General features: G+C 47.8%; 1 protein-coding gene across 4 annotated transcripts in view; it reads right to left on the reverse strand.

Moving 5' to 3' along the window:
* Positions 1 to 482: 482 nt before the first annotated feature.
* LOC145359214 (NGFI-A-binding protein 1-like) overlaps positions 483 to 24450 on the reverse strand; it is a 64644-nt gene continuing 40676 nt past the window's right edge. For 3 of the 4 annotated variants that reach the window (XM_080213692.1, XM_080213693.1, XM_080213691.1), the window contains exons 4-8: positions 18060 to 18180; positions 16280 to 16399; positions 14670 to 14847; positions 6336 to 6551; positions 483 to 909 (exon numbers count right to left, since the gene is read on the reverse strand). In XM_080213692.1, the coding sequence (XP_080069818.1) occupies positions 857 to 909; positions 6336 to 6551; positions 14670 to 14847; positions 16280 to 16399; positions 18060 to 18180 (688 nt within the window). In that variant the 3' untranslated portion in view covers positions 483 to 856. The remainder of the gene's footprint in view (positions 910 to 6335; positions 6552 to 14669; positions 14848 to 16279; positions 16400 to 18059; positions 18181 to 24450) is intronic. The other variant, XM_080213694.1, reaches the window with a different exon arrangement.

Consider the following 24450-nt stretch of genomic DNA (forward strand, 5'->3'; position numbering starts at 1 on the left):
AAGATCGCCTAGTCGCCACATTCTGGCACCTGTTCAGGTACACCGAGGGAGAATTTAGCGTGGACGATGCACCTAACCAGCATGTCTTTTGGACTGTGGGAGGAAACCCACACAGACACAGGGAGAGTGTGCTGACTCCGCACAGACAGTGACCCAAGCAGGGAATTGAACCCGGGTTCCAGTGCTGTGAGGCAGCAATGCTAACCACTGTGCCGCCGTGCCACCCCTATATGCTGTCCAAAAGTACATGTGTTTGAGCGTTGGATGCAGACTGGATTGGGGATGTCTGTAATTGCCAAGGTTCACACACGTGATATGTGACCTGGACGAACTGGTGCACATGACTTTTGAGCTATCGCAGCAGGAAGGGAAAGGGCAAAATTTGGTCAGAAAATGCATGAGTGACCACCAGCTTAACGGATACGGCTGGAGAGGGTGTCACCCAGAAAGGGTACGGAGAATGATAACAAGACGCACTTTAAACGACAAGTTTCACAAAGTTGTAAATATTTATTGTGTTATTGCTGTCTGGAACCAGACAATCACAGAATGACATTCACTTACAGTGACAAAAACTAAAAAAAAACAAAGCAAAAACAATATTCTAATTCCTGAATCTGTGAAGTAAAAAAAAAGGAACGGTCACTAACTGTCCAGTTGCTGGTTTAGCAAACGTCAGTATATACAGAAATAACTGAAATACTCCAAAAAGTAATTCATTGAAGTTACACAAGTAAAAAAAAGTCATGTTTTATTAATTAGAAAAAAAACGAATAAATACTTTTGTACCTGAATGAATTAAAAAAGGAACCTAATCCATTACGCTTTTAAAAATGTCTAGTCACTAAGTGGAAGTTCATGAGTTGCGGTTTGTAACATCAGAATCCTCCTTGTAATTCTCTTCATCCTCTGCAACGAGAGAGCAAGAAATATGATAAGGGATATAGAAGGAGAACGCAAATCACTGCGGATGCTGCAATCTGAAACAAATACAGAAAAGTGCTGGGGAAGCTCAGCAGGTCTGACAACATCTGTGGAGAGAGAATAGAGCTAACGTTTCAAGTCTGGATGACCCTTCGTCAAGGCTCTGAGGTTTTGAGCTCAGATGCTTCCAGCTCGGACGAAGGGTCATCCAGACTCCAAACATTGGCTCTATTCTCTCTCCAGAGACGCCGTGAGACCTGCTGAGATTTTCCAGCAGTTTTTCTGTTCTTGTTATACAAAGGAGAAGTTTATTTGGATCGTGACGTTCATTTCTCCCACTGGCCGCGTAAAACCTTCCATATCAGAGGCTCACAAATCCTGCCATCAAAATTCTCCCACCCACAAAAGCAAAATCTTAGAATGTTCACACTCCTCAATCTCCCCGGCCAACATTTCGATTCAGGCAACGTTCCCTCCCTGTCTGCATTAATGATGTGCTGTAAGTTGTCAGTCTACGCCAATAACCGCATTCTCATTCCTCACTTCACACTGCAGCACTGGCCTGTTTATATTGGCGACAGAGGGTGAGATTTTCCAGCCACCCTGTGCCATGTTTTCCAGCAGTGGAGGCAGCTCACCATTGGCTGCCGGTGGGATTTTCCAGTCCCACTGATGTGTACGCCATTCTGGTGTGGCTTGCCCATCCGCCACCGGGGAAATCATAGAATCCCTACAGTGCAGAAGGAGGCCATTCAGCCTACTGCGGCTGTACCGATCACAATCCTACCCAGGCTCTCCCCTCTTAACGTCACTTATTTACCTCACTAATCCCCCTGACACTAAGGGTTAATTCAACATGGCCAGTCAACCTAACTCACACATCTTTGGACTGTGTGAGAAAACTGGAGCACCCGGAGGAAACCCACGCAGACACAGGGAGAACGTGCAAACTCCACACAGACAATGATCCGAGCCAGGAATCGAACCTGGGTCCCTGGTGCTGTGAGGCAGCAGAGCTAACCACTGTGCCACTGTATCGCCCAGAGATCCCGCCAGCGGGACAGGCCAGAAAATCCCGTCCAGAGATTCTGTCCTTGCACTGTGGAATTTGCTTCCTGAACCTCTCCACATTTCAACATCTCAGCCCTCGCCAAAAGGCTTCACAAAACTTTCATTAGTGCCTTTGGCCACTGCCTCCCCTCCCCCTCCACCCTACCATCACCCCTCACCCCCTCCCCCACACCTTGCAAAAGCATCCTGCGATTTTTTTTTAGTGTGTTCAGGTTGCTATGAAAGTGCAATTGTTGTTGTAACACTGTAGGTTTTGCAAATGCCATATCAGAATGGGAGTAAAGACCCATTATGACACTACAATGTGTAGGCATGTAGTGAGCCGACGTACTTAAAAATATAAAAAAAGTGTTTGTGGGTGGCATTGGGGGAGGGCAGTTTCTATCCCTTAGGGACTGACCTCTGAAGTAAAACCAGGAGCTTTAGAAATGTAAAAACTCAGAGGCGAACTGCAGTCCTGATTCCCACCTACAAAAACAAGTACTCTGTGCTCAGGGTTAAAGCATTGTTCCTTCCTGCACCATACTGAATGCAAGCTGTTTCACGTTAGACTATAATCAGTTAATAAACTGAGACTGTTGCAAAGCTGAAACGAAAACAGAAGCTGCTGAAATGTCCCTCTTATCTGTTTCTCCTCCAGAAATAGTTCACACGCAGTGCAAAACTTGCAAAATTTCCCAAGGCGATTGATTTCATTCCTACTTTTAGAGTTTATTTATTAGTGTCACATGTAGGTTTACATTAACACTGCAATGAGGTCACTGTGAAAAGTCCCTTAGTCGCCAACTCTAGTGCTTGTTTGGGTACACCGAGGGAGAATTTAGCATGGCCAATGCACCTAACCAGCACGTCTTTCAGACTGTGGGAGGAAACTGGAGCATCCAGAGGAAACCCAAGTAGACATGGGGAGAGTGTGCAGACTCTGCACAGACAGTGACCCAAGCTGGGGATCGAACTCAAGGCACACTTCCTTCTCTAAAGACATCAGTGAACCGGATAGGTTTTGTTTTAAAACAACAATCAATGACAGTTTCATGATTGCTATTACTGTGCCTAGCCTTGTATTTCAGATTTTTAAAACTAAATCCCCAGAGCATTAGTCTCAGAATTACCGATCCAATGACATTCCCCCTACGCCACTGCCTCCCCTTGAAGCTCTGCTTCATGGAGATCCTAGAATCATAGAATCCCAATTGTGCAGGAGGCCATTCAGCCCATTGAGTCTGCACCAATTCTCTGAAGGGCATCTTAACCAGGCTCTCTCCCCCCACCCTATCCCCCACAAGGCCAATCCACCTAACCCACACATTTTTGGACTGTGGAGGAAACCAGGGCACCTGGAGGAAATCCATGCAGACACGAGGAGAACGTGCAGATTCCACATAGTTACCCAAGGCCGGAATTGAACCCTGGCCCCTAGCGTTGTGAGACAGCAGCGTTAACCACAATGCCACCACGTTGGTACAGCAATGCTAACATTTACTCAGTTAAAAGATGTAGTACCATTGAGATGAAGGAAGATCAGTGAGATGGGGCCAGCAGTGTTGAGGGTGGGGATTGTTTGGACAGGAGAAAGATTTCAATGAGTGTCCAGTGATGGGAACTCACCTCCGCAAAACAGTGATTTTAACTGACTGAGAAAATGTTTTGGTTTGGTTTTGTTAGAGGGGACGAGTTTGTATTTTACACCCACACAGGATCATTTAAAACAAACTATAGTTGTTGGTTAGCATCAAAGGAGGGAGTCAGTTTCTCATCCTCATTAGCTAAATCCCTTTAAATCCCAGTATTCCCCCAATCCATCGACTAGGCTTCTCAGTGAAAGGGATAAAGTGATAATTTTGCAGGATGAGGAAGCTCACCGGAGTCCTGATTCACACCAACAAAACTCCTGATCCCAGTCACAGCTGACCGGGGCAGATTTCCCAATTCAAAGTAGAAAACTACTGGTCAACAGTAATTTTCCACAGCATCCGGACGTCATTTGTAGAGGAGCTGGTATTGCCCAGTATAGGTGGAGGTGGCCATTAGGCGCAACATTCTCAGGGAAGGAGGTCACTGAGATGCAAGAATGCAGGAAAGTAGGAGGCTGAATAGAAACGAGTGTTTAAACAAGCTCCTCACCCCCAATTCTCACTTTCTGCCCTTGCCAAAGACACAGATCATTTTTTATTCATTCACTGGATGTGGACTCGGTGGCCAGGCCAGCATTCATTGCCCATTCTGCTATTGCCCCTGAGAAGGTGGTGGAGAGCTGCTTTCTTGAACTGTTGTGTTCATTCACACTCCTGACTTGTCCCTTGTAGATTGTGGGCAGGCTTTGGGGAGTCAGGAAGTGAGTTAGTCTTCACAGGATTCCTAGTCTCTGGCCTGCTCTTGTAGCCACAGTATTTATATGGCTAATCCAGTTGAGTTTCCAGTCAATGGCAACCCCCAGGATGTTGATGAGGGATTCGTTAGTGGTAATGCCATTGAATGTCAATGGAATCTAGATCCCTGGTGCTGTGAGGCAGCAGTGCTAATCGCTGTGCCATCGTGCCTGCCTCTATATCAAAGGGCAATGGTGAGATTCTCTCTTGTTGTAGATGGTCATTGCCTGGTACTGATGTAGCATGGACGTTACTTGCCATCTGTCAACCCAAGGCTGTATATTATCCAGCCTTGCTGCATTTGGACATGGACTGCTTCAGTATCTGTGGAGTCGTAAATGGTGCTGAACATTATGCAGATATCTGCGAACATCCCACTTCTGGCCTGAAGATGGAAGGAAGGTCAGTGATGAAAATAGTCGGACCTAAGACAATCCTGTGAAGAACTCCTGTAATGGTGTCCTGGAACTGAGATGGTTGGCCACCAACAACCTTAACCACCTTCCTTTGTGCTAGGTATGAGTCCAGCCAGAGGAGAGTTTCCCCCGCTCTTTCCCATTGACTCCCAGTTTTGCTGGGGCTGCTTGATATTGCACTTCGTCAAGATCGGCCTTGATATCAAGGGCAGTCACTCTCCTCTCACTCTCATCTAACTAGGTTGGCCAGAGAGGGTCTTGACACCAAGCTGTACGAACATTAATCACAGGTCTGACCGCTGGCTTTTTGAGATGTACACAGGATTTCTCCATCATCAGTTTAATTAAACTAACCCAAAATTAGCAAAGGAGGTCACACACAGCATTTAGACTCAAACTTGTTATCATCACAGTTGAATGTTTAGTGTTAAAAAGAACACTTTAGGACCTCTGGTTGAGATTTACAATGTTGTATTGTACTGGTCAACAATTTTCCCCCTACCCATCTGCACAGGATGGGCCTTCACTCCCATTATCCCTGAAGATGATTTAGTCACATAGGAATTAAGAGTTGGCCTTTCAGCCCTCCGAGCCTGCTCCGCCATTCATTGGATCATGGCTGATCGGCTGTGGTCTCATCTCTACTTTGCCATCTGCCCTCCTCGCGCCCCCAGTGATTGTTGACTCCCGTATCTCTCACAAATCTGTCAAACCGAGCCTTGAGTATATTCAATGATCCATCTCAGCTTCCCCTGTACGCTGGGCCAACAGATCAGGACTTTATCTATTAAAATGCACACACCCAGCCTGGAGACAACTCACCCATCACAAGACGATTAACTCATTTTCCTGGAAGGATGATGGAGGGTTGTCTCCCCGTTTAGGTAAAAAGCAACGCCTGGTACAGAACAGTCCAGATTAGATCATGTTGGGGTAGGGTGCTGGGCAGAGTTGGGGAGTGGCGGCAAGGGTCATTGATATGTTTCAGGCTGGTAGGTCGATTAGGTGCTGGAGGGAGGGGTGCAGCCACAATCCTGGATGAATCCAGTGATTCCTGCTGGAATCAGCACAGGAATAAATAAAGATGTGGAGATGCTGGCATTGGACTGTGTTGGGCACAGTAAGAAGTCTCACAACATCAGGTTCATTTGGAATCACGAGCTTTTGGAACCGTGCTCCGAAAGCTCGTGATTCCAAATGAATCTGTTGGACTTTAACCTGGTGTTGTGAGACGTCTTACTGGGATTAAATAACGGGAGGGAAACAGGAGTGGGCTTGGCCGGAAGAACCAACACTTCCTAATGGATTCTCATCTGCTAGAGTGAGCTACCGGGAGGCAGCTGGCGACCGGAATCATGTCCCCCGCGGGGCCCAGCACTCTCGGGAATAGGGTGAGGAGGAGAAGAGAGAAAGAGATAACTGCGACATACAAAACAGACGAGAAGTCGCCCATCACTTCTGGCCCCGCATTAACAGCACATTACCTCGGAGCGAGTAAAGCACACAGACATGCAGTCAGCAGCGGATCTCTGTGGCGTATCAAAACTTCATTTACCGGAAAAGGCTTCCTGTTTGATTCTGGGGCTGATCCTCTCCCCTTCCTCGGTACTAGGTGAGGCGTGCTGCTGTGCCACTCGTAGCCCCTCGTCAATCAGTGCCAGCTGGATCATCTGTTTAGTTTTGCTCTGGCACGGCCTGAACGTGCTGGGAATGTCTGAGGGGCAGGGGGATGGTGCCAGACTGGAGTTTGAAGTCATGTCCTCCGACGCATCTGGATCAAAAGGACAACTTTAGAAAAACGACAGCTGCAGTTTTATGCGTTAAATGTTTGATTGCAAAGCGGAAAGCATGAGGTCTTTCTACACTGCTGACTCTCCTCACTAGAAACACTGATGAATGAGAGAACCGGAGCGTTGCTGACAAGCGCGCACACACACACACACACACACACATCTGTTATCACATGTGTGATCTGCCCAACGGTAGCCTTGTCCGCTGATCATAGAGTAGATTCATAGAGTAGGATCAAGAGGAAGCTCCACGTTTGCCCTGTGAAGGCCCCTCAGGACCTACAGTGCAGAAGGAGGCCATTCGGCCCACCGAGCCTGCACTGACAACAATCCCACCCAGACCTTATCCCCGCAACCCCACATATTTACCTCGCTAATCCCACTAACCTACACTTCCCGGGACACTAAGGGGCAATTTAGCATGGCCAATCCACCTAACCTGCACATCTTTGGACTGTGGGAGGAAACTGGACCACTCGGAGGAAACCCACACAGACTCGGAGAGAATGTACAAACTCCACACAGACAGTGACCTAAGCTAGGACTCGAACCCAGCTCCCTGGAGCTGTGAGACAACCACTGTGTTACCGTGCTGCCCCATACTCACAGAAAGCATACTGTACAGAAAGAGGCTATTTGGCCCATCAAGCCTGCACTGACAACAATCCCACCGAGGCCCTATCCCCGTAATGCCACATATATCCCGTGCTTGACATTAAGGGTTACTTAGCATGGCCAGTCCACCTAACCTGCACATCTTTGGAGTGTGGGAGGAAACCAGAGCACCCAAAGGAAAACCACGCAGACTCGGGGAGAATGTGCAAACTCCACACAGACGGTGACCCAAGGTTGGATTCGAACCCGGGTCCCTGGCGCTGTGAGACAGCAGTCCTAACCATTGTGCCATCCTGCCGCCTTACGTCAATGATGGTTTGACACTGCCTTCCCCTCTCAGGCCAGAACGAGGAGGCAGATCCCAAGTTCACCTCAGCTGGAATGTGAATCAAACCCACGCTGCTGCTGTTATTCTGAGCCCCACACACACACACACCAGCCCTCGTGGGGAAATATTTGCCTACCACAAGCTCAAGGCCATTGCTGTACAATTAAGAGAATCTTTTTATTTAACAGATGTTTGTGAGCTCATGTGCCTGCAACACTTTCTTTCTGAAGCCATTTCTTGGCCCGTCTGACCGCAGTTACGAGTAGCCAAGACCAGCATTCACTGCTACATTATCCACCCCCCCGCCACCTCTTTCTCTCTGTGCGAAAGCAAGCAACTCTGTCAGAGACAAAGGAAACCCGGTCTCTAGGTCCAATATCCTGCGAGTCCCGTGGGTAAACAGAGGATGCAGATTTAAGTTAATGAGTTTGACTCTGTCTCTCAACCGACCTGTAGTTCTAGACTCTCCCACAAGAGGAAGCTCCACATTTGCCCTGTGAAGGCCTCTCAGGATTTTGAAAGGCTTTGACCAAGTTGGTCACTGAGAGGATGAGTTTTGTCAGTTCTCAATGGAGCCACTAGGTGGGGAAGGGCACACAGTGGCCAGGATTTAATACCCTTTCCCCCACAACAGGCAGGGGGGAGGTGGGGGGGGTTCAGGCAGTTAGACAAGTAGAAGGGTGGCAGGGAAGACCCTACTGTCTTCCCCCCCCACCACCCCAATTTAGTTCATAGAATACAGTACAGAATACAGTTCACAGTGCAGAAACAGGTCCATCGAGTCTGCACCAACCACAATCCCACCCAGGCCCTCTCCGTACATATTTACCCACTAATCCTCTCTAACCTACGCATCTACGGTCAATTTTAGCATGGCCAATCAACCTAACTCGCGCATCTTTGGACTGTGGGAGGAAACCGGAGCACCCGGAGGAAACCCACACAGACACGAGGAGGAACGTGCAAACTCCACACAGACAGTGACCCGAGCCGAGAATCGAACCTAGGTCCCTGGAGCTGTGAAGCAGCAGTGCTAACCACTGTGCCGCCCGCAAAGGCGGGCTGTGAAATGGGCAATTAATCCAGCATCGGGGGGGGGGGGGGGGGGGGGTGTGTGTGTGTGCAGGTGAGAGCCACCCTCTTGCCCTTCCTGCTGACCACCCCACCTCGCTCCCCACCTTCCCAACCCGCAGCACCCCCCCCCCCCATCTTCACCCACCTGCGGCTGGACGTCTGCTGGCAATCCCGGCACTTAAGCGGGTGCCCCTACCAACTGCTTCCAGTGACTGCATACAGTTGCCCAATAGGCATTCCCTCTGGTTTGGGATCTGTGCTGGGCAAAGCCCATTCAAGACCGCTGCCAACCTCTGATTGGCTGGCAGCTGTCAGCAGGTGGGTCCTTCCACCCTGGTCCTTGATCCCAGAATACATCCCGTCACTGGCCACCTTAGTGCTTGAGTGACACTTAGCATGGTCAGCTGTGCTTAAAGGAGATGGCAGAGGGGGGAGGCAGTTCTCAAGACCCCCAGTGCCTCCATTAAATACTGTCCAGTCAGGAGGAGTGGCTGGAGAAAGAATTGATTAGTTGTCTGCTCCTGTTTAAGAAACGTGAGAATCGGAAGACATGGAGGATTATAGTGGGAGGGATATGGGTCAGGGTGCTAAACTCACCATTTCACAATTGAATATGGAAAGTCGAGGGTTACACAGAACAGAACAGCACAGGAGCAGGCCCTTCAGCCCACAACGTTGTGCCAAACATGACACTAATTAAACCAATCCCTTTTGCGTGCCCTTGGTCCACGTCCCTCGATTGTTGAGTGTGCAGGTGGCAAAAGCCCAAACATTGTTCATTGCAAACTCTGAATCAATTTTCTCCCCCTTGTCCGATACCCATTGACTTCCCTAAAGGGGTGCGGCTCCAGCAATCCAGACATTCCAGAGTCTTACTCAAGCTCTTAACACCCGTGTGGTAAATTTGAGGAGTGATGTGCTCCTAGCCAGAGGGAGTGTCTGTTGGGAAACTGCAGGCTGACCTCGTGCCATTTTTCTACCCTTAAGCTGCAGAGATGGTGAGCCACACCCGCAAAATATTCTCCCACCTCAGAAATGCCAAATTTGCCATTGATTGCTCACTGGATTACAGGAGACATCTCTGTCTAATCCAACCATCACCAAACATTCAAACCCGTGCTGCTTAAAAGCTGCATAGCAACAAGGGGCAGAAACCTGAATCCCTACAGTGCAGAAAGAGGCTATTCAACCCATCGAGTCTGCACCAACTCTCTGAAAAAAACTTCCACCCAGCCCCTCCCCTCTGCCCTATTCCCGTAACTCCATGCATTAACCATGCCTAATCCATCTAACCTACACATCTTTGGACAGTAGGGTGCAATTTAGCATGGTCAATCCACCATGCACATCTTTGGAGATTGAGACGAAACCCACATAGACATGGGAAGAACATGCAAACTCCATGCAGTCATCCAAGGCTGGAATTGAACCCAACGGATTATTTCTGTGCTGTAAAGCTCTCTGACTATGGCTCTTTGATTAAAGTTACTGTCCTTTCTGAGACATGAATTAGAATCCCACAGTGCAGAAGGAGGCCATTCGGCCCATCAAATCTGCACTGACCACACTCCCAACCAGCCTTATCCCCATAACCTTATGCACTTATCCTAGTTAGTCCTCTTGACATTAAGGGGCAACTATTTAGTCCTCTTGACATTAAGGGGCAATTCAGCATGGCCAAACAACCTAACCCACACATTTTTGGACTTTGGGAGGAAACTGGAGCATCCGGAGGAAACCTACGCAGACACGGGGAGTATGTGCAAATTCACTCTGAGGCAGCAGTGCTAACCACTGTGCCACCTATCCATGTCACTGGATCAAATGCTGGAAAATTGGATTGGAGTAGATAGGTGGTTGATGGTTGGTGCAGACACGATGGGCTGAAAGGCTTTTTCTGAGCTGCGAAACTCCCAGACTACTCTCTGAAAATACTCTGAAACTCTCTGAAAATACTCTCTGAAACGCTTTGGCTAAAGTTGCTGTCCCTCCCGAGACATGAGTTATTAGATCCCAAACCAATGCTCCCCAGTTGATTGAGACTGAACTTCTGTGAAAGAATAAAAAATATCCAGCAGGCTCATGCCAAACAAGCACATTTCATTTGATAACACTCATGTGAAGCACTTTGGAATGTTTCATTAAGATGTAAAGGTGCCATATATATTGTTGTACACCTCCTGTCAATCATGAGAAGACAAGCTGAGGGGGGTTGTGGGGGGGGATGATGGGCACTGGTGCTATATTCATGACCCAGACCATCCCAGCTTGTGAAGGAGGCAATGCAGGGGAGCAACTAGCGAGGTGCTGAGAGACCACGGGACTAAGGCTTTGTTAATGGAATGAGAGGATGCAAGTCCTCCTCATCACTAGGTGGCAGAGTGCCAGGTGACTCTAACAGGCGACATGCATACAGTCTTTAAGAGCTTCATGCTTCCCATCCCGTCATCCTAAGACATGGGGTTCAGGTGGCCCCTTCTCTCAAACAGAGTGATTGCATTCACCCGGTCTGCGGCTCCAAATTCAAACGGAGACAAAAGCAGTACTTTGTGATCGGAACAGACCAAAAAGAAAACAGATTTCTTTGCATAAAAATGCTCTATTTTCCTCTCCATTGTTTTCCTCTATTACAAATCGCATGAGCCATGAGGTTCCGATTGGCATTTGGTTTCCAGAGCAGTACATAGCTCGCTCCAGAGAGAAACATGAGCGGCGTGTCTCGGATTTTACCTTTGTTCCAGGAAATGACTGGCTCATGTGCTGTTAACTTCAAGTCCCACACCAGAGACTCAAACACGTTGGGAGAGGGTTTCCACCCCAGTGGCATGTTTTCCCGCAGCAGAGGCAGCTCAACATTGGCTGGGATCTTTTGTATTTATTCATTCACGAGACATGGGCGTCACTGGCTGGCCAGCATTTATTGCGCTTGGAGGTCTGTTGATGGTCAACTACATTGCTGTGGTTCTGGAGTCACATGTAGGCTAGACCGGGTAAGGATGGCAGATTTCCTTCCCTAAAAGACATTAGTGAACCAGACGGGTTTCTCTGACAATCGACAATGGCTTCATGGTCATCGGTAGATTCTTAATTCCAGATTTTTTTTAAAATCGAGTTCAAATTCCGTCATCTGCCGTGGCGGGATTCATTCGAACTCGGGTCCCCAGAACATTAGCTGAGTTTCCGGATTAATAGTCTGACAATAATATCGCTCGGCCATCAGCTCCATTGTAAGTCCCACTGATGCCTACAGCATTTTGGATGGCTCGCCCATTCCCGCCATCAGGAAGTCCGTCGCAGGGGATTGCCTTTGGTGGGACCAGAAGATCCTGCCAGTGGGGGAAGAGGGGAAGATCACACCCATAACCTCATGCAGTACTGAGGGAGGGCTGCACTGTCGGAGCCGCTGCCTTTCAGTTCAGACACTAAACTGATACCATGCTGGGCCTTCTCATGTGAACGTAAATGGTCTTATGGCATTTCTCAAAGGAGAGCAGGGAGGTTCTCCCCATTTCCCCACAATGTTTGTCCTTCAACCCGCATCGCGAAAAACAGCTGATCTGATCATGGTTGTCTGTGGAATCTTTCCAAGAATAGTTGAACGTCAGGAATCATAGAATCCTACAGAGCAGAAGAGGCCTTTCAGCCCATCTAGTCCGCACCGACGCATGAAAGGCCCTGACCAACCCACCTAATCGCACTTGCCAGCACTTGTCCCATAGCTCTGAACATTATAACGTGCCAAGTACTCATCCAAGTACTTTTTAAAGGACATGAGGCATCCCGCCTCCAACACCCTCCCAGGCAGCGCATTCCAGACTGTAACCACCTCCTGTGTAAAAATGTTCTTCCTCAGATCCTTCCTAAACCTCCCACCCCTCATTTTTAGCTTATGTCCCTTTGTAACTGAGGCTTTAACTAAGGGGAACAGCTGCCCCCAATCCACCCTATCCATGTCCCTCATAGTTGTGAACACCTCAATCAGGTCACCCCTCAGTCTTCTCTGCTCCAGGGAAAACAACCCAAGCCTATGCAACCTCTCTTTACAACTTAAATGTTCCATCCCAGGCAGCATCGTGGTGAATCCCCTCTGCACCCTCTCCAGTGCAAACACATTCCTCCTATAATGCGGCAACCAGAACTGCGCACAGTACTCCAGCTGTGGCCTCACCAAAGTTCTATACAACTCCATCATGACCTCTCTGCTTTTGTAATCGATAACCCGATTGATAAAGGCGAGTGCACCATGTGCCCTTTTCACCATCCTATTAACCTGCCTTTCCATCTTCAGAGATCTATGGACAAACAAGAAGGTAAAATGGAGGGAGGAACTTAAAAACAATTGCAATTACAAGGCAAAAGGTACTGGGGAAACTATTAGAATGAAAGGCTGACAAGTTCCCAGGACCTGTTGGCGTTCATCCCAGGATTTTTAAACCAGTGGTGCAGAGATAGTGGGTGCATTGATTGTAATCTTCCAAGATCCTGAGATTCTGGAAGTTCCCAGTGGATTGAAGTGCGACTCCTCTATTCAAGAAAAGAGGGAGACAGAAAGCAGGAAACTATAGGCCGGTCAGTCTAATATCTGTCATAGGGAAAATAACTAGAATCCAATGTTAAGGAAGTAATGGCAGCACATTTAGAAAGTTCTTATAAAATCAGGCAAAGTCAAATGATTTTGTGAAATGGAAATCGTGCTCGAGTTTTATGAGGAAGAAACAGACAAGCTGGATAAAGGGGAACCTATAGATGTAGTGTACTTGAACTTGCAAAAGGTTTTCAATGCGTTGTTACACCAAAGGTTATTACACATCAGCTCATGGTGTAGGAGGTTACACGTTAGCATGGAGAGGATTGGTTAGCTAACAGGAAGCAGAGAAGAGGCATAAATAGGTCATTTTCGGTTGGCACGTTTTAACTTGGGACAACAGGGAAATATCGCGACAGGACATAGGTAAGACCACATCTGGAGTACTGTGAACAGTTTTCATAGAATCAAAGAATCCCTATAGTGCAGAAGAAGGCCATTCAGCCCATTGAGCCTGCACTGACAACAATCCCACCCAGGCCCTATCCCCATAACCCTACGTATTTACCCTGCTAATCCCCCGATACTGAGGAGCAATTTAGCTTGGCCAGTCTACCTAACTCGCACATCTTTGGACTGTGGGAGGAAACTGGAGCACTGGAAGAAACCCACGCAGACATGGAAGAAACTCCATACAGATAGTGACCTGAGGCTGGAATTGAACCCAGATCCCTGGCATTGTGAGGCAGGAGTGCTAACAACTGTGCCACCCTATCTCCTTACTTGAACGACAATATAATAGCAATAAGAAGCAGTTCGGAGAATGTTCACATGACTGATTTCTGGGATGAAGGGGTTAGTGTATGAGGAAGGGTCGAACAGGTTGGGCCCATATCCACTGGAGATTAGAAGAATGAGAGATGATCTTACTGAAACATATCAGATCCTGAGGGGACATGACAGGGTGTTTCCCCTTGTGGAGGAATCTATAACCAGAGGACACGGTTTAGAAATTAGAGCTCTCCCATTTAGGCAGAGGAGGTGAAAGAATTGGTAGACTGTGGAATTCTCTTCCCCAGTGGAGGCTAGGTCACTGAACCTATTCAAGGCTGAGTCATTGATTTTATTCATCGACAAGGGAGTCAAGGTAAATTAGCAGGATAAATGCGTGGAGAGCTGACAGGAAAATGGAGTTGAGGCCACAATTGGATCAGCCATGATCTTATTGCATGGCGGAGTAGGTTGGAGGGGCTGAATAGCCTATCCCTTCTTGGGCATTTGCGTTTGCAAAGTTTGGCAGTCGAGTTTCCCTTCTTTACAACACTGACCCCACCTCAAATCTTCTCCACTTACTTTGAAAGGTTTTACACAAGTGGAAGTGTGTTCTTTTCTGAGTGGCAGCTGTGACTTTGAGGCATTTCAGGCTACACATTTGTCTTCTGTCTAAGCTTTTCTGCCAAAATACCCTGAGCTAGAAGGCGACTCTGTCAGAAGCATTCTGCTAAAGCATGCGAAGGGCTTAAAGAGCAGCGTCAAGCAATGAAATGTCTAACTTACCGTCGCCGCTTCCTTCCGACATCCCACCATCCTCCTCTTCCACAGGATGCATCCCAAGCAGCGAGAGGCTGCGAGCTTTCGCCGAGAAGTATTTATCGCTTCGCTTCTGTTTCTTGATGAGGTCGTTCTGCTCCTGCATCAGGGAAAGCTGCTCTGTGGTGACCTTCTCCAGTTCTAGCTGCGGGGTTCCACGAGAAAGCAAAGAGAAAGAGATAGTGTGAAGCTCAAATAAGCAGGCAGAAGACACGAGGAAATAAACATTGGGATGAGCTGGAATCACAGAGCGGTGGGCAGAGGCATCAGCGTTATCATCCGACTGAGCAGTCTGTCGCTGGCACTGCTTCCCCAGAAAGCCAGTGGATGAAGAATACAACTGGAGCCAACCTTTACATACTTCTATATCTGATGAAAAGAGAGGCATGATGCGGAAGTTTTTCATTTTGCACTCATCAGGACAAATGCAAGAATGCCAAACTTCAAACGATCACGACAATTTATGCTCCAGCAGAAAAGGGTGCTGGCTGGTTGGCAAGTAGGCTCTGATTGACTGAGCTGTTGCCTTAAAGAAAGCAATGGGGTATTGTAAGCTCATAGAAATCATAGAAGCCCTACAGTGCAGAGAGACGCTATTGGGCCCATTAAGTCTTCACCGACCACAATCCCACCCAGGCCCTATCCCCATATCCCTACATCCATCTAACCTGTGCATCTCAGGACACTAAGGGGCAACTTTAGCATGGCCAATCAACCTAACCCGCACATCTTTGGACTGTGGGAGGAAACCAGAGCACCCGGAGGAAATCCACACAAATGCGAGGAGAATGTGCAAACTCCACACAGTGACCCAAGCCGAGAATCGAACCCACATCCTGGGAGCTGTGAAGCTAACCACTGTGCTACTGTGCCGCCCAATGCTGAGAGGCAGAAGTACTAACTACTGTGCCACCCCTCTGGTTTACTATCTGCCAGCTTTAGCCTGTCTGACCTACATGTGGCTCCACTGTTGAGACTAGGTGGCACAGCAGCAGGGATCTGGGTTCAATTCCTGTCTTGGGTCACTGTCTTTGTGGACGCTGCACGCTCTCCCCTGTGTCTGTGTGGGTTCCCTCCTATAGTCCGAAAGAGGTGCTGGCCGTGCTAAATTCTCTGTCAGTGTGCCCAAACAGGCGCTGGAGAGTGGCGACGAGCGGATTTTCACAGTAACCTCATTGCAGTGTTAGTGTAAGCCAACTTCTGACTAATGAGTAAACTTTAAACTTTCAATTTGCCCCATTGGGCAAGCTTCCAGGTATTTCAAAGAAGGTGGGGAGGCTTGAGCATATTCCTTTTGTTTGCACAAAATGAATGAAAATGTATGTCACTTCTAGCAAGTGCGAATGAGCCACGTTACAAGCTCGGTTGATTATCTTAAACTGGTTGTTAGTGAGTAATTCAGTGCACTCAGGATTGTTTAGCAAATGCTGCCCAATTGTGGAAATGCATCTAACAACAGACTAGTCTATTAAGCAATGGGGGAGAGTACATAAACTTCTAAACAACCAATGGTCACCAAAGGATTCTGTGACAAATCGGAAGGATTTTCACTGCAGCATTACAGGATAAAAGCTCACCTGAAGTTCATGGACCTCAGCCACATTGTGGCTAAGCTCCTCCTGGATAATCTTGGATTTTAGGGTTTCCTGTTTCTGGTAAATACCTGCCAGAATGGCCTGAATCTCTAGCAGTCGCTCCTGTAAGAAAAGAAAAAGAGATAAAGACATGTGAATTCTCTTTAGTGCTAGGCAGCATACAAGACAACCTCTGTCAGAGTGACGGCGTCTGTGGCTTTTGTTTTATTTATTTGTGGGACATGGGTGTTGCTGGCTGGTCAGCATTTATTACCCATCCTTAGCTGCCCTTGGAGGGCAGTTGAGAGACAACCACATTGTTGTGGCTCTAGAATCACATGTAGGCCAGACCAGGTAAGGACAGCAGATTTCCTTCCCTAAAGGACATTAATGAACCAGATGGGTTTACCCGACAATGGTTTCATGGTCAATAGTAGATTCTTAATTCCAGATTTTTTTTATTGAATTCAAATTCCACCATCTGCCCTGGTGGGATTTGAACTTGGGCACCCAGAACATTAGCTGAGTTTCTGGATGAATAATCTAGCGATGATACCACTAGGCCATCGCTCCCCACTACATTAGTTAAGAAAACAATAGATAATGAACATATCACGAAAAAAAAACTTCCACAGATATTAGTCAGTGTCCTCAAGTGGCGACGACAGTGGGTGAAATGTATATTGAGCACAGCATGTTAGTGAAACAAATGCCAGCCGGGTACAGGCACAACGAAGAGCCAGAGTTGACCCTGATTCTCTCTCCCCAAAACAAAGATGCAAATGCTTTGGGAGCAGTTCACAGAAGGTTCACCAGGCTAACGCCTGGTGGGTTATCTTATGAAGAAAGGTTGGGCAGTCTTGGCTTGTATCCACTGGAGTTTAGAAGAGCAAGAGGTGACCTGACTGAAACATAAAGGCGGGAACTCTACCACCTCGCCCACCACAGAAACGGAGTGGGCCAGAGTCCAACAATGGAAATCTCCAGTTGAACTGGGGTGGGCATTTCCAGTCTCGCTGGAGCGCGGCTGTAAAATCCCGCCCAGAAGATCCTGGAGGGGACTTGACAGGGTGGATGTGGAGAGGATGTTTCCCAGTGGCTTGCACCGCTGCCTCATAGAGTCAGGGACCCGGGTTCGATTCCCGGCTTGGGTCACTATCTGTGTGGAGTTTGCACGTTCTCCCTGTGTCTGCATGGGTTTCCTCCGGGTGCTCCGGTTTCCTCCCACAGTCTGAAAGACGTGCTGGTTAGGTGCTTTGACCCGAATAGGTGCTGTGGTGTGGCAACGAGGGGCATTTCACAGTAACTTCAGTCTTAATATAAGCTTTACTTGAGACTAAGTAAATAAACTTTAAAATTCTGCTGCTGGGCCTGGACAAACTGGTCATTAACAGGTCCAGGAGGCTCATCTGACCTGACTGTCTGCCCCTCTATGGGGCTATATTCACAGCATTATGTCCCTGGAGAGGTGACCACGAGCACCATCGAAACCTTGTGTGCCCTCTGGGTACCACGGGGGACGGGGAGAGGCATCGTTAACCCTCTTAATCACCTTTTAGTTTAATGTTTTAAGTTTCATTTATGATTTTTATTTAGGGCAGTATCCATTTACGGGGCTGCACCTTTCGTTATGGCCCTCAGCTTGTTTTAATTTAGTTGAATTGGTTGACTTCAAAAAGAGTTGGACCTTTCCAGCAGGGATCGCTGGACAGTGGCTTGGGGATGGACGATCCTGTGTTGACGTTGGGACAACACTGGAAATTAAACAGCAAGTGAAACTCACCTGTCTTTTTAGTTTCATTAATTCTGCTTGCACAGTGCGAGTGTGGACTTCGTCTCGCAGGTATTGCCCATTGGGATCCAGTCTCGGCCTTTTGGGTATTGGTGTATCTGCAAACTTTGATCTAAAAAAACACATTAGAGATAATCCTAACCACTTTCGGAAACAATTTAACATTTGTTGTGGAAAGAAGAGCCATGCTGCTGAAGCTTCTCATCTTGCACTCATCAGGACAAACACGAGAATACCAAATTTCAAACAATCACAAGTGCACTTCTTTGAGATCTGGCATTCCTCTGTTCTTCCCGATGAGTGCAAAATGAAAAGCTTTGGCAACATGTCTCTCTTTTCAGCGATATTTCCATATATTCTGGTGTGCTACCAAGCAAGTATTTCAAGACCTTCTTGTTCAGGATACACTAGGATTGCCAACTCTGTTTAAATGTATTCTGAGAGGTTTCTCCTCCAGATCTCCTCCCTCCTCCAAATCCCCGGATCCCAACCCTCCTGACATTGGTTGGCAACACATCCGACCTCGCAATGCACTGTGCGCCCAGCCAATTGGAAAGCAAAATGCCTCTTCAGTGTCCAATTGGATGAGACTTGAATGTAAGGCAAACGGCCGTGTTTTCCTAACGCCCAGCATTTTTAAAACGGATAAGCAAAGCAGTTCCAAGAAAATAAAAACAAGATAAATTTTGTTTAAAGCTCTTAGGATTTTTATCCCAAGTTGCTCCCAGAGATTTGACCTTCAAAGCCTGGAGATTCCAGGCCTGTCCAGGAGGGTGTTGACAATTCTAGAATCCATCTCGTCACATATTCAGATAACATCATTAATTTCCTGATAGCTACTAATTATTTCTAGGAAGCTAAGATTTGGAGATAAAATAACTGCTAGAAAGTGGTTTCACCGAGCCTGCACCCTCTTTATATTTGACATTTGCTAGGAATGGGAAGTCCCTTCATTGACAGGCACGAGCTTGGCTTAGCACTGCCGCCTCTGAGTCCGAATGTTGTGGCTCCATACCCCTTTGCTACTCAAAGACTTGAGCATATGTTTTAGGCTGGCCATTTGATGCAGTAGCAAGGCAGAGCTGCACCATCAGAGCCGCCGATCCTTGGGTAAAACAATACAGCAAAGAAACGAGAAACAAAGAATGTGAAATAAAAACAGAAAATTCTGCAAATGTTCAGCTGGCAAGTCAGCATCTTTTTTTTTTAATTCATGCACAGGGTGTTGGCTAGACCAGCACTTATTGCCCATCTCTAGTTGCCCTTGAGAAAGTGGTGGTGAGCTGCCTTCTTCATCCGTTGCAGTCCACGTGGTGTAGATACAGCCACAGAGACATAAGGGAGGGAGTTCCAGGGTTTTGATAAACACAGGTTGCTGGAAGGTATAAATAGATTAGTCTGAAACTGAGAAGGTGGTCCTCCAAATATCACAACCGTCTTCCTTTGTACTAAGTATGACATCAACCAGCGGAGAGTTTTCCCCTCGATTCCCATCGACTTCACTCTTTCTAGAGTTCCTTGGTGCTACTTTCAGTCAAATGCTGCCTCGATATCAAGGGCAATCACTCTCGCTTTCAGCTCAGAGTTCAGCTATTTTGTCCATGTTTGAACCAACGGTATACTGAAGTCAAGAGCTGAGTGACCCTGGCAGGACCCAAACCGAGCGTCAATGAGCAAGTTATTAATAAGGAAGTGTGTCTTAATCGCATTGCTGATTAACCCTTCCAACACTTTACTGAAGGTCCGGGATAGTCTGATGGGACAGTAATCGAGTTGGATTTTTCCTGCTTCTTGTGTACAGAACATAATCTGTGCACTTTTCCATATTGCTGGGTATCTGTAATGCAACAGCTTAGCTACAACCATGACCATACTATTGCTGGAATATTGTCAGGGTCCTTAGTAGTTTAGAATAAAGAAACATAGAGTCTGGCAGTATAGAAGGAGGCCGTTCGGCCCATCAAGTCTGCACCGACCGCAATCCCAAGGACCGCAGGCCCTATCTCCATAAACCTAATCTAGTGCTCTGGTACTAAGGGCCAATTTAGCTTGGCCAATCAACCTAACCTGCACATTTTTGGACTGTGGGAGAAAATCATAGTACCCAGAGGAAACTCATGCAGACATTGGGAGAATGCACAAACGCCACACAGTGACCCAAGCCAGGATTCGAACCTGGGTCCCTAGCGCTGTGAGGCAGCAGTGCTAACCATTGTGCCACCCATGGTGGGGACCTTCAGGGGAGGCCAAGATGGATCACCCACTCGTCAGTTCTGGGTGAAGATTGTTGCAAATGCTTCAACCATATCTAATGCGGTGGGCTCCTCCCTCACTGAGGATGGGGATATTTAAGGAGGCTCCTCCTCAGCTATCTAATTGTCCACCACCATTCATAGCTGGATGTGGCAGAGCTTAGATCTGATCTGTTGGTTGTGAAATTGTTTAGCTCTGTCTATTACTTGCTGTTTATGCTGTTTTGCATGCAAGTAGCCCTGTCTTCCAGCTTCACCAGGTGAACACCTCATCTTTAGGTGCGTCTGGTGTTGCTCCTGGCACGCCCTCCTGCACTCTCTATTGAATCAGGGTTGAACCCCTGGCTTGATGGTAATGGTGGAGTGGGGGATATGCCGGGCCCTGAGGTTACAGATTGTGGTTGAGTACAATTCTGCTGCTGCTGATGGCCCACAGCACCTCATGGTTGGCCTGTCTTAAGACATTAGATCTGCTCAAAGTTTAACTCATTTAGCACAGTGGAAGTGCCACACAACACAATGGAGTGTGCCCACTATGTGAAAAAAGGACTCCTGCTCCAAAAGGATTGTACAGTGATTGTACTCCTACCAATACTGTCATGGACATATGCATTTGGAATGCAGAGCAAGTGTGAGGGCAAGTATGTTTTTCCCACTTGTTGGTTCCCTCACCACCTGCCACATACCCAGTCTAGCAGCTGTGTCCTTTAGCACTCCGCCAGCCTGGTCAGTGGTGGCGCTATCGAGCCACTCTTGGTGATAGAAGTCCCCCACCAAAAATACATTTCACACCCTTGCCATCCTTAGTGCTTCCCCCAATTAATCAGCTGGTGGGAGGGATGTGGATGGTTGTGTGGTAATCAGCAGGAGGTTTCCCTGCCTGATACCCCATGGGGGCTGGAATCGAGGCCAGGGACTCCAAACATTTGATTCCGTGTGTGTGACTCTGCCAGGCTGTTTTGGCACAAGTCCCCAGACTTTAGTATGGAGGACTTTGCAAGGCCGACAGGGCCAAGTTTGCCATTGTCCTGTGCCTTGGTCGATGCTGGGTGACTTTGTTTTAGCAGTTTGATACAAGTGAGAGTAGGAATTATTTAATAGTCAACAGCATTGCTGTCGGGTCTGGAGTCACATGTAGGACAGCAGAGTGCCTCGGTGAACCAGATGGGTTTTTAATGACAAACAACAATGGTTTCACGGTCATTATTAGACTTTTTAATTCCAGGTTTTTACAGAATTCAAATTCCGCCACCTGCCACGGTAGGATTTGAACCCTGGGTCTCTGGATAACCAGTCCAGTGACAATACCTTACAGTCAGTGTTGTAATTTAAGAAGCACAGCATCCAATTTGCGCACAACAAGCTCCCACAAAAGCAAGGGGACAATGATCAGATAATCTGTTTACTAATGAGGTCAAGTGAGGGAGAGATTTGGGCCGGCAGGGTGGCACAATGGCTAGCACTGCTGCCTCACAGTGCCAGGGATCAGGGTTCAATTCCTGGCTTGGGTCACCGTCTGTGTGGAGCTTGCACGCTTTCCTCGTGTCTGCGTGGGTTGCCTCCGGGTGCTCCAGTTTCCTCCCATAGTCCAAAAAATGTGCGGGTTAGGTGGATTGGCCATGCTAAATTGCCCTTCAGTGCAAGGTAAATGCATGGGGTTATGGAGATAGGGCCTGGGTGGGATTGTGGTTGATGCAGATTCAATGGGCCTCCTTCTACACTGTAGGATTCTATGATAAGTCTGGAGACCAGGATTTCACACCTGCCTTTCTTCAAGTTCTTTGAAGGCAGACTGGGACCTCAGTTTAGCTTCTTGTTGTAAAGAAGCATTTCTGAGAGCGTAGCACTCTCCCAGAACTGTCGGCCTACATTATTTGCACCAATCTCCGATTTCAGCACAGTTTCTTACTCAGAATTATACTGCCACTGTGCCAAGACCAACACAAGAAGTCAGACACCTGGAAAGTGAAACCATTCACTGTGCTGAAGGCACTCTCTGTTGCTGGCTGTAGTGCTACTGATATCTGCTATTTACCACCTCACGGACCTCCCCATTCTTCACGGACAAGGAAACACATCAGTAAGGCATTCCAACATGCTGATAAACCATGGCCATGTCCTCTGACCATGCAAATGCAAAAGGGATCTGTGGGATCTTGCTGTGCGTGCATTAGTCAGGACGATTGACTGCGTAACAAGAGAGTGATGACACTTCAGAAGTAAGTCACTGGCTGGGAAGTCCTGAGGATATTAAAAAGGAGCTACATAGAATTGTAGAATCCTTACAGTGCAGAAGGAGGCCATTCGGCCCATCGAGTCTGCACTGACCACAATCCAGCCAGGCCCTTACCCCATCGGCCTGTGCATTTACCTTAGCTAGTCACCCTGACACTAAGGGGCAATTTAGCGTGGCCAATCCACCTAACCCGCACATCTTTGGGAATGTAATTTTATTTTTAAGCTTTTGCTGCCACTGGCCACAGCTGGAGTGACTAAAACTGGCGCTGATGCCTTTCATTCACACCACAGTAACCTGGCAGAGCTGCCTCAGTTCTCCCATCTAAACACCAATTAACACGGCACCACATGCAACCAAAACGCCAGACCTACTGATGTGGTGAGTAACAGCACTGCCTATACCCAGTACCAAGATGCAGTTTCACCACTGCCGGCTCGTACAGGGCACCAACTTTGCTTAGCTGTTGGTACAGATATTGGAACTGTAGTAAATCCTCATGAACCGGCCACTGCAGAAACGTTCAGCAATATGATTCAGGCAGTTAAGACTGGAGAAGGGGCTTCCGTAAGCAGCTGCCCAATACAAAGCCTTGAGGCTTTAACAAGATCAGGCTAACATCAGTTCTTAATTTAACGAGCATTAGGAGGTAGCACAGTGGTTAATGCTGATGCCTCACAGTGCCAGGGACACGGGTTCAATTCCAGTCTTGGGTCACCGTCTGTGTGGAGTTTGCACATTCTCCCCGTGTCAGCGTGGGTCTCCTCCCGGATGCTTCTGTTTCCTCCCACATTCCAAAGGTGTGCAGGTTAGGTTGATTGGCCATGCTAAATTGTCCCTTAGTGTCAGGAGGACTGGCATGGTAAATATGTGGGGTTACAGGTGGGATTGTTGTTGGTGCAGACCCGATGGGCCGAATGGCCTCCGTCTGCACTGTAGGGATTCGATGATTCTCAATGAAAGAATTCCAATGAAGCAAAAGCAACAATTTCAAAACACAGCCAACCCGCTCCGTTTTGTTTAGAGCAATCAATTTATTGCTCTCCTTCCCAGTCCTGGGCCGAGTGAGTATTATGGGATAGAACAAGCTTTCATGGGTGGCAGTGACCATTCAGCCCCTCGTCCAAGTGACTGTGCATCAGGTAAGCACAGAGAGTTAAGGAAGGAGTTTCCAGTTGCCTGACTGCTGGTGAAAATGGGAAAGTGCACGTGGGAAGTCCACAATTTTACTCTTGTCCATTTTAATGGACTGACTGTCATGAGGCAGGCAGAGTACGAGAGCGACGCTCCAGAGATTATTCCTCAGGGATGAAGCTCGACACTGGGAATGGGTAGTCAGAAAAACCTGTCTCTTTTGTGTCAAAGGATGCCTTGGGGACATGACATCTGAAATCAAGCAGGAGTGAGAATCTTCATTCATCTTTCCTTAGCCCAGGGAAACAGCGGCGTGGACCCGACGGGCCAAACGGCCTCCTTCTGGGCCAGAATGACTACGACGGTGTCCACTTCTGCCATTGCAACGCTGACCAGGGCTGGAGGCTGGGATTTTCCTGATGCCTATGACTCACTCTCATCCCAACTTGAACACAGATCGCTTACTGTTTCTTCATGGTCGTTGGCTCAAAATCTTGGACACTTCCTCCTGGATAAAAGCAAATTACTGCGGATGCAAGGGTCACCTGGACTCGAAACGTCAGCTCTTTTCTCTCCTTACAGATGCCGACAGACCGGCTGAGATTTTCCAGCGTTTTCTCTCTTGACATTCCCCTGTTGCATTGGTCTGCAGCGGGTTCAAGAAGGCGGCTCACCACCACCTTCGAAAGGGCAATTAGGGAATGGGCAATAAATACTGTCGCCAGAAATACTCACATCCCCAGTGTCCATTAAAGAAAAT

Source organism: Carcharhinus amblyrhynchos, chromosome 27, assembly GCF_965287045.1.
Source record: "Carcharhinus amblyrhynchos chromosome 27, sCarAmb.v2.hapA, whole genome shotgun sequence".
Lineage (NCBI taxonomy): Eukaryota > Metazoa > Chordata > Chondrichthyes > Carcharhiniformes > Carcharhinidae > Carcharhinus > Carcharhinus amblyrhynchos.